General features: G+C 37.4%; 2 protein-coding genes across 2 annotated transcripts; one reads left to right on the plus strand and one right to left on the minus strand.

The window, feature by feature from the left end:
• Positions 1 to 5842, plus strand: LOC126657362 (uncharacterized). The gene is made up of 11 exons (XM_050352036.2): positions 1 to 442; positions 1443 to 1621; positions 1712 to 1934; positions 2042 to 2183; positions 2277 to 2477; positions 2697 to 2828; positions 2937 to 3065; positions 3639 to 4045; positions 4222 to 4438; positions 4673 to 4863; positions 5339 to 5842. The coding sequence occupies exons 1-11, from the start codon at positions 66 to 68 to the stop codon at positions 5514 to 5516; spliced, it is 2376 nt and encodes a 791-aa protein (XP_050207993.1). The 5' UTR covers positions 1 to 65; the 3' UTR covers positions 5517 to 5842.
• Positions 5843 to 7052: 1210 nt separating this feature from the next.
• Positions 7053 to 10728, minus strand: LOC126655346 (uncharacterized). The gene has a single exon (XM_050349480.2). It carries the CDS (start codon positions 10181 to 10183, stop codon positions 7388 to 7390), a length of 2796 nt encoding a protein of 931 aa, XP_050205437.1. The 5' UTR covers positions 10184 to 10728; the 3' UTR covers positions 7053 to 7387.

Raw genomic sequence — 10728 nt, forward strand, 5'->3', positions numbered from 1 at the left:
CTCCTCTCCTTAAACCCCGAGTCAAAATTCCTCTTTGACCGCCAAAACCCCTACCAGAAACACCTATGCGCCACCTCCTCCTAACCGCGACCAGCAGCAACCACCGCTGCTCATTCGCCGGCGGCGTTATTCTCCGTCTCCTACGCCACTACAAGACACCAAAACAAGCAACTCCACCGGCGCCACCAAAACCTCCAAAACCGCCGCAAAAACCGCAACCGTTCACGTTCCACGACGCCGTATGGGAGGATCCGTACAGCTGGATGTCGAGCTTAAACGACAAAGTAGCGATGCGGCACATGGATGTGTACATGGAACAAGAAGAGAAATACATTGAAGCTGTCATGTTTGATACTGAAAAGCTTCAGATTAAACTTCAATCTGAAATGGCTTCCAGGATGCAATTTGACCTTTCTACCCCTCCTATTCGCTGGGGCCCTTGGTATGTTTTTTCTGTAAATTTCTGTAAATTTCCTATGGCTTTGTCAAGAAAAAAATGCTAATAATACAACCCTGAAGCTTACCATGATGTGCAGTTTAGACTAGGGGGGTAACCGAGTTGAGCCAACCGGCAAGCTACTCGGGAATGGATTGACTCGAAAAATACTCGAAATTGACTCGGCTCATATCGAGTCAAGCTCGAGTTTGAGCTTCTCGAGTTACTTATTAAGTCGATTTCGAGCTCCAAAACACCTGACTCGATGAGCTTGCGAGCCTAATCGAGTTTTATTTAATTTACTATTTTACCCTTTATATTTATATATATTTATGATAATACCTTTATTATTTTATTATATATTAATATTTAATTTTTTAAATATTAAATAGATAATTAAGTCGATCTCAAGTCTCAATTATTCTATCGAGTTCGAATTCGAGCTCCTAAAATGAAACTCGATCGAGTTTGACTCGAGTTTCGAGTTTCAGTTTTTTGAGTCGATTCGAGCTTGACAATGTGTTGACTCCACTCGACTCGGTTACACCCCTAGACTTCAGTCCTTTTTTTCTATAGATTAAGCCACTTTTAACTTCAATATTTCTACTGCTGTTAATGGAATTTCGAGAGACTAATGTGCTATTAATCTGCGGTATCAAATTTGCTAATTATGGACAGCAGTAAATGATTATGAAAAGTGAATTTTTTTGATTTAAAACTTTAGGAACCAAAGAATATTTTTACTTAATGTTTGCATTTATCAAGGACTAAAATGTATTCAAGTTTCTAATGTTAGGATATTAAGTATGATGAAATGTTCTTTTTATACTTTTGTAAGCTAGGAGCCAACGACTGAGATGTAGAAATGTTATTAGAACTGAGAGGCAAAACCAACTTCATTTGAATAATGGGGACCAAAGTGTGTATATTAAGGAAATGTATGGAGTGTTTTTTGTATTTCATTGGAAAAAGTAATATTTTTTTATAAAATTGGCGTGCTTTACAGGTTGTATTATAGAAGAGTTGAAGAAGGAAAGCAATATCCAGTGCTATGTAGAAGATTGTTAAATTTAAATGAAGAATTTACTTCTAATAAATCCCCTGTTGGTGGATTTGATTTTACCTCTGGTAAAAAAATTGAACAGAAACTTCTTGATTACAATCAAGAAGCTGAGAGGTTTGGAGGTATTCAGAATTTAAGTGAATTTAATTTGAAAAAGAAAAAGATTTAATCTTTGCTCTTGTGTTTTTTTATATTCTGAGTTGTTTCTGTAGGTTATGCTTATGAAGAATTATCTGAAGTGTCGCCTGATCATAATTTTCTTGCATATACTATGTATGACAAGGATAATGATTGGTTTAAGCTGTCTGTAAGGAACTTGAATTCTGGTGCATTATGTAGTAAGCCTCAGGCTGATAGGGTTTCTAATATTGCTTGGGCTAAGGATGGTCAAGCATTGCTTTACGTTGTCACTGATCAGTATAAGAGGCCTTGTCGGTAAGTGTTTTTATAAGTTTCATATCATCTCAATGAGTTAAAATGTTACGATCTATCATTTTTGGATTCAGCAAATTGAAGATGGGCTCGTCTCTTTTTATTGTCAGGTTATATTGTAGTATGATTGGTTCAACCGATGGAGATGTTTTGCTTTTAGATGAACCAAATGACAATGTTTTTATTAACATAAGAAATACGAAAGATTTTCAATTTGTGACTGTCAATACTTTTTCGACAACATCTTCAAAGGTATTACTATCAAGAATTATACTCTGTTCTGCACTTGAGATTCTGTAATTAATCCCTTTTTGTAATGGTATAACAATCATGACCACATTTTAGGTCTTTCTGACAAATGCAGCTGATCCATTGTCTGGATTGACATTAGTTTGGGAGTGTGAAGCTCAAGCCCACTGTATCATTGAACATCATCACGGGTACCTTTATTTATTCACTGATGCTGCCAAGGATGGCCGGGCAGTTGACTATCACTATCTTCTCTGTAGTCCTCTTGATGCTTCTTCCAGTCCAAGAATATGGGAGGTTGGTTGGATAACCATACCTCTATAAGCAGTTATGCTTTTTCATAGTTTACTTCTAACAAGGACCTTGCATTTCATTATAGTTTGGCACCTGTTATTTTGATGCAATTCTTCTATCTGCTTAATTCCATCAATTTATAGTTATTATATTATCTTACTTGAGTTAATACTTCCATTGTCAGTATTTGGTGATATGTGTAATTGACATTCTTAATTGCAGAGTGTATTCAATGATGACCAAGATCTGAACATTGTGGATGTTGATTTCTGTAATACACACTTGGTGCTAGTTTTAAAGGAAGGTCGGAGCTTTAAACTTTGTTCAGTTCCTCTACCTTTGCCTGCTAAGAAGGTGATGAAACAAACGCTATTATTTTTGAGAAAGGCATGAAGCTAAATGTGGCTACAGTTTCACTATAATAGTTTATGTGATGTATCTTTGTTTCTTTTATTATTGCAGAAAAGTGTTACTCTGGAAGAGCTTAAACCTTGGTTCCTTCCTCTTCCTAAATATGTTTCTCAAATTTCTCCCGGAGCAAACTACGACTACTATTCACCAACAATGCGCTTTACAATATCATCGCCAGTGGTATGACTATTGTCCGTAACTTCAGTAAATGTACTAGGATGCTTGTATAGTGATTAATAATTTTCATATTATCTACCCTGCTGTAACAGTTGTGAATATTCCTACACGGATCTTTGATCCCAATTAAATATTATTGAAATACACAACCGGATATTGGTTCAATGATTTTCTCTGAAGCATTTGGTTCCTGTAATACTACAATCTCTCTTGCTTTCCTATGTTGAAAGAGCTTCATTTACATGGTTAGCTATAAAACGATTTCCAGGTTAAAATGTCTAAAGTTGTCTCAGATCGTTAACTCTTGGCATCAATGAATTAGTAGTGTTATAAAGTCTGGGATTTTGAGGTTAAGATTCTGAGGGTGGAAAATGAATGTCTTTGCTCTTCACGGACTGGATTTATGTCATTTTTCTTTAAAACTTCTGTTGTGGAAATGGGAATAAAATTATATATTGGACAGTGTTTTAAACCATGTGCATGTTTGTATATGTGCTTTTGTGTCCTGGTTCTATTTGGATTAGTTATAAGTGTACACATCTCTTCTCAATTTCATGTGTCCTTAACTCTTACCAGATGCCAGATGCTGTGGTTGATTATGATCTATCAAATGGCAAGTGGACTATTATTCAACAGCAAAACATGCTTTATGAAAGAACGAAAGTTTTGTACGGCACCGCCTCTTCTACGAGCATCACCAATGACCTAGACCCTGGTTGGTCAAATGAAGTTAACTCTGAAGATGAGAACTTGTGGAATGGTCTTTCAGAGTTTTATGCTTGTGAACATTATGATGTCCCTTCTTATGATGGGGTTTTTGTTCCTTTGACTGTTGTGTTCTCTCATAAACATAAGTCTGTGAATCAAAACCCTGGATTGCTTCATGGGCACGGAGCTTGTGGTGAGTTACTTGACAAAAGATGGCATAGTGAGTTGAAGAGCCTTCTTGATCGTGGTTGGGTTATCGCATATGCTGATGTTAGGTCTACCTTCACTTGCACTATATTTATTTATTTATTTTGGGCTCCACTTCTCTGTTGTGCATGTGCAGTCGTTTAAATTCTTTTATTGGAAGGATTTTCATATGCTTATGCTTTCAACATAGAGCATTTTGAGAGTCCACTGCTTAACAGTGCTGAGCTCCATGATATGTTGGCAGGGGTGGCGGTGGTCAGGGAAAAAGTTGGCATCATAATGGCAGACGTACGAAGAAACTTAATTCAATCAAAGATTATCTTTCTTGTGCTAAATTCCTTGTTGAAAATAAAATTGTTCAAGAAAGAAAGCTTGCTGGCTGGGGATATAGTGCTGGAGGACTTTTGGTTGCATCGGCTATAAATTGTTGCCCAGATTTATTTCGTGCTGCAGTTTTGAAGGTAGTCTTTGATCTGTATTTCTACAGTTTTGGGGCTCTCATATTTCCCCCTTAAATCTGAGAATATGAAGGTCCAATGCTTTTACTAAAGTAATGTTTCATTTTCTTAGTTTCTTGACATGTCAAATGGACTGAAATGAATGGAAGTTTGTCAACTTTTTCAATACTAATTTGAAAAAATAAAAGAAACTTTGGTAACTTCTTAACATTCTTTTATTTTCTTCATCTTCTTCAGGTTCCCTTTCTGGATCCAACCAACACTCTTCTCCACCCAATTTTACCGCTTACTGCAGCTGACTATGAAGAGTTCGGATACCCTGGGGACATTGATGACTTTCATGCCATAAGAGAATATTCTCCCTATGATAATATTCAGAAGGACGTTCTCTACCCGGCTGTACTGATAACCTCTTCTTTCAATACACGGTAATTTCTTAGCAAATAATGCTATTAATAATCCAAAGACAAAATACATGCAAATAATCATGGACGAAGTTTTTAATGGACTTACTGCATTTAGTTGATGCAACTTTTTCAAAATGAGTAATATTACAAATACTAGGGTAAATTAATCAATAACGGGTATGCAGTAATGTAGTGTTTGAAAAACTGATTATGAAGCTTAGAGTAAGTAGCGAAACATATGGCTTGAGGTTTGCAGAGGATCTGAAATCAAGGTTGTAAATACACAATGTGCATTATGTCTAATTCTAAACGTTATAGGGGTATTAGTGTATTCATTGTTGGTTACGCTGATATACTCGGTTAAAATATTTTATATTTTTTCCAGAAAATGAACCTCAAAAGGATTATTCGTTTTGGATTATTCGTGTATCATAGATGTAAACGGTTTTTCATGAGTGGTGTTCACTGATATCATAATTTTTTTTTTTTTTTTCAGATTTGGGGTTTGGGAAGCTGCAAAATGGATTGCACGAGTTCGTGATCTTGCTATCTATAAACCCAGCCATCCAGTTCTGCTAAATTTAACAACAGACATTGTGGAGGAGAACAGATACCTACAGTGCAAGGAGTCCGCAATGGAGATTGCGTTTCTTATAAAGATGATGGAATCATGAATTTGATATTTTTATGTTCCTCCAATCATCTATCCCGGAAACTGTTTGATCTTTGCGACAGTAGCAGCGTTAAATGCTCATCCTCATAGAGAGCAATGTATAAGATTTGGATCACCCTTTAGCTGCCACAAGGATCCGAAAAGGTTCATATCCATAGGGGGGATATTTAAGATGAGTTTTGGTGTACATATATGGAATCATTAATTTTTTTAGTTACATTTTTTTAGATCGTGCAAAAGATATTCTAACTTAAAATATTAGAAGGTGTAATGAAAAGTAGATGACTTCTAATTTTGTATGATTGCAAGAAAAGCAGATTTTGATAATCATTGTCTATGTGGCTTTAATTTGCAGAGTCAACACCAACTCAGCTTTATAAAAGGAGAAGCACCCAAATTCTACTGTTTCAATATGAAAAAAGACAAAGAAACTTAATTATACATGCCTCAATGGGAAACAAAACTCAATGGCTATGGCCCAAAATAATGATAATTGCAGCCAAAGTGAGATGATGATGAGCTTTCATAGTGCAAATAGAGCATCTAAATCACTGTTCATTGTGCATGATTTCTCCCCATTCTAATCATTTTGGGCAATACTTCTTTATAGCTGTCTTGATTTAGGATTTGTCAGCAAACGAATAATAATTATCTCTATGTCAAGAAAATGACACCATTAGCTCTTCAAAAATTGAATTTTCAATATAATTTGATTCGGTTTGATATGAGAAGCAAAAGAGTTCCAAATCACTTTTAATTCAAACCGAACAAAGAATATCAAAAGAAAATAAGTAATTTGGTTTGATTCGATTTTAAAATTGACATAAGAGTAAGACAACACAAGTGTGGGTAAATAACACAGTACTTTAAGCATTAAACTAACATAACTCGAACAGGCTCTATTTAGTTAAGACTTAAGAGACAAAAGTGACGGAGATAGGGAAGGCATGGGAGTGTCAGGACCCTCTCTAAAATTGCAAAATTGTTAAAATTAGCACCAATTTTTTTTACTTTTTACAATCTAACCCCCCCTAATTTTTAAGATTGCCTACTTCATATATTATATATTGCAATTTGGCCCTCTCTATGTTGAAATTCTGGCTCCGTCACTGACAAAGGATGAATATAACTTCAACCACACAGACATCACAATCCTTTGTTATTGACTTATAACCTGACTTTGAGCAATATTTTTAACTGTTGGGCAGAAACGTAAAGAAAAGCTTAAACAGAAAATATTGAAACGGAAAGGTAAAACTTATAAATCATAACAGTGTTTCACAGAAACGGAAACAAAACATCGAATGTAGGCATCAACAAGTTTCCATGCAATATAGCTAGTAACCGTAACAGCAGAAGGAAAAAAACAACTTACCTCATCAATGTAATTAGCAATCAGATAAACAAAACAGTTTCCTGCCACTAAGTTGTATTGTAAACGAACCACATGTAAAATACGGTCAAGCTTTTTTTCTCCTTTTCTTTTTACATAAGCAAGAAAAATTGATTTTGTATAGACCAAAAGCAGAATGATAAGTAGTAAAAAAAACTGTGAAACTCCTGTCCAAATGAATCTGCTTTGAGGTCAACATATCTTCCCGGAGATGATACAAGTTCTAATGCCACCCTCTACATACAATAACCCTAAAAGAGTTGAAGGCAAATTAGGAAGGCATAACAAAAAAATCAAACAAACAAGAATTAACAAATTCACCCCTCTAATCAAAGAGTCTCGAGGAAGAGCAAAAGGAATCGGCCATGGAAACTTTCCGATATTTTCTTGCTTTTGATCTTCAGCTCTGACTCTCGGATTTGTATTACCATACATTTGATTCATCCCGGAAAATGTACTACCATTGTCTGTCCCGGTACTCATGTCTCTGGTCCCTCTTCAACTGTTGGTAAACTACCATCTTTAATAAATGCAGGATTAAGGAACTTGGCAATGAATGCCCATAATTTGTAAACATCCTCAAAATTGGTGAGAAATCCGAGAGATGCAGTGACGACCTCAACACGGATGAACCCGCTTTTTCCATTATGTTGCCCGTTTTCCATTGGCCTGCACAGAGTAGTATCTTCGAGGTTCACACCACCACGCTGCTGTTTCGGACTATCCAATATCCGTATGTGACTAAGAAAACCAATGCCAAGAGAGATGCCTTCTCTTTCAGCTAGCTTCTGAACAGCTTCCGGATTTATAAGCCCCCGGCTTCTGTCTCTGACGTTGAAAGCTACAGCTGCACCCCTCTCATATTTTATTTTCGGGCCATAGATATGAACAAGGGGCACTCTACCTTCCCCGTCTGAATTTGGTAATCTTAGTTGAAGCAATGAGGTCACAAGCCAGTTGATCAAAAACCGCAACCTGAGAGTCGTTTTATTGAGACCCAACATATTCACATGATCCAAATGTTTGCAAACTATCTCAGGTTCCCTCCTATCCCATTCTTGCCCGTCACCATATTCCCCGTCAGTGGTATACTCTTCATCGTCCAGACTGGTCACAGAAATTTCTCCGGTTTCAAGAGTATTGCTTACGGATTCTTTACGGTTTTCCTCCATGCTAAATGATACCCTTCTTCCCCGGCTCGGATGTTCATTCTCTTCCAACCCAAAGAATCTACCACCGCCGTACCTATTCCCTTCCCGTCTTCCCAACAGCCTGAATTCACCTTCTGTTTCTCTTCTTATAGCACTCTCCTTCATCTCTGGGCCAATTGCAGAGGATGAGCCATTTGCTAAGCTATATCGCTCATTAGCTTGGAATCTAGAGTTTGAAATAGAATTAGATGAAAATGGATCGCTGGTTCCGGGTTCTTCTTCTATTTCATGAATGTGACCTTTCCTATTATTTCTCAGAGTGCCGTTTGTTTCCATGAACTGTTCTTCTTCAGGAACCTCTTTAACACGTTCCAATTCCTGTGAAACAGACATAACCGCAGCATCAAATGATAACACATGTTGATCATCACGTGGCCCAATGTTTATGCCCTTATCATAAATTGGACTGCCATATATCTTTGACGTTGATTTCGGAGAGACCCGTTTGTGGTCCTTCTTGCCAGAAAACCAGAAAGGCGGTAGAGGCGAAGCCATTTTCTGTTTGTGCTGGCCACCTGCATCCGATCCCAATGGACTTTGACCCAAATCAATCCAAAATGAGTTGTCTGATGATTCATCTTCACTGAACACTGGGCTCTTCATCACTTCCCCGACTGAAATACTCTCGGTTTCTTCAAATATGGTGCTCGTCCCATCTCTATCCGAACTATTATCATGTTCCATCTCAGTCTCAAATACATCCCTCACCTGAGCTGATGTATATGCACCTGAAAAGGCAGGCAGCTGCAATCCTGGGCGAGTTTCTGTAGTTGATTCGCCATTCCCAGCAATTTCATCATCATCAATACCAACCAGTCTATCCAGATCATCCACTGAATCACTCAAATACATTGGATATTCAGGTGTGATCTTTACCATTCCAGACCCTGTACTCCCGGACTGATTCTGAAGGTTTGCTATCACAGATTTCTTGATAAGAAGACACCCAAAACCAGTTGGATCACACCCAAATACTCTGTAAAAAGAAGTTACAATGAAATCAGGCCGAAACAATGATAACCCCAGCGAGTCCATATCTTTGGGACCCAGTGCACCAGCGTCCAACAAGACATGCCAGTTGTTTTGCTGAGCCAGTGCCATCCATTGATACGAGTACTTGGCCCCAGTAACTCTGGACTGCACCGGAAACACAAACAAACCAACTGCCGAATCCTTCTTCCTCCTCTTCTTACTTGCGATTTGCTTTCTCAAATCGGTGGAACAGAGTTTAAGAGTCGGCCATTTGAACCAAGCACTAAAGACTTTAGCACCTTTTTCTTTAGCACTTTGACCCATCCAATTCACGGATTGACTCTCGTAATCAAACATAGTCAACAACTTCTTATTGGTATGAAAAGGGTACGATTCAGCTAGCAATTTAAATGCAGAGCCTCTACTCACAGTGAAAACAAGGCCATACTCATGCTCAGGAATATTCAAATAATCCATAATTCTAAGCTTTATATCATGTTCAACAGTGCCTTTCTCAGCACCGCCATAAAGTGCATGATTACTCAAATTTGCAGTTATTTCAGACAAACTAAACGTAGAAGACTCCCAATAATGCAAAGTTTGAAGATATGAGAAAAGCCCAAATCCACAATAATCAAGGCATACCTTTGGAGACAAATGTGCATACTCATCCGCCCTAAGCTGATCAATCTTCTCCGACGACACGTATTTCGGGTACATTCTGAGGAACTTGCACAATGCCTCATCAAGATCAGGAATTGAATCCTCAGACTCAAATATCCGCTCCGCAGCTAGGGCAGTAGCGCGCAAGAATTCGCGCTGAGCGTGGAGTCTCGCAAGGGATCTTGATCTCCCAAGGCTCTCATCTTGATTTGCAGGTGACTCAGACTCCATATCTTGAGATTTGAAGAGAGACCCATCTTCAGAGGCTTCCTCAAGAGCCTCCCTGAGTTTATTCTCCTGCAATTTCCTAAGAATTGAAGGGTTTTTCTTGAGTTCACCATTGGTATCAGACCCATCTTTTTTTCTGCTCTTCTTGTCTAAGATTAGAGCAGCACAATGAGATATAGGCTTCCACAGTGAAAGATGCATCAAAAAAATTGAACTTTCTGATACCAAAAAATCAAAAAAAAAATCCCCAACCTCAAAAATTCAAGAAAAACTGGCGATTCAATCAAGAATTTAGCCCATCAAAGAACCAAACCCTAAACCCAGATCAAGAAAGCTCAAACTTTTTAGATTTGTTCCCAATATAATAAAGAACCCAGAATTTAAAGACTTGAAATTTAGAAAAATTAGTGAAAAAAGACGTCAGCTTTGCAGGAATTGAAATGACTGGATCAAAAAAAAAAAGTCAAAACCCTCAAAAACAAATCTTGAAGAAACCAAAGAAAGACAGAGAGTCAAACCCTAGAATCCAAAACCCAGATCCCTAAATTTTGCTCAAACTAAAAACAACAAGGTTTTTAGTTAAATTTAAACTGAAGAGTGAGTAAAAATGAGAGCTTTAAATCCCTGTAAAAATGAAGAAGAGTGATGACTCCATTAAAGTGAGAGTGAGAGAGAGCTGAATTAAAAGAAAATCTATTGTTTTCTAAATTTAAGTCTCTTGAAGTGTTTTGACTGCACCTAAAATA

This window comes from Mercurialis annua, linkage group LG7, assembly GCF_937616625.2.
Source record: "Mercurialis annua linkage group LG7, ddMerAnnu1.2, whole genome shotgun sequence".
Taxonomy (NCBI): Eukaryota; Viridiplantae; Streptophyta; class Magnoliopsida; order Malpighiales; family Euphorbiaceae; genus Mercurialis; species Mercurialis annua.

Coding starts and splice junctions, on each gene's coding strand:
- LOC126655346 (XM_050349480.2), bottom strand. CDS start 10,183: ATGCATCTTTCACTGTGGAAGCCTATATCTCATTGTGCTGCTCTAATC.
- LOC126657362 (XM_050352036.2), top strand. CDS start 66: ATGCGCCACCTCCTCCTAACCGCGACCAGCAGCAACCACCGCTGCTCA. Junction 2,184..2,276: donor TTTCGACAACATCTTCAAAG/GTATTACTATCA, acceptor ACCACATTTTAG/GTCTTTCTGACAAATGCAGC. Junction 4,046..4,221: donor ATCGCATATGCTGATGTTAG/GTCTACCTTCAC, acceptor ATATGTTGGCAG/GGGTGGCGGTGGTCAGGGAA.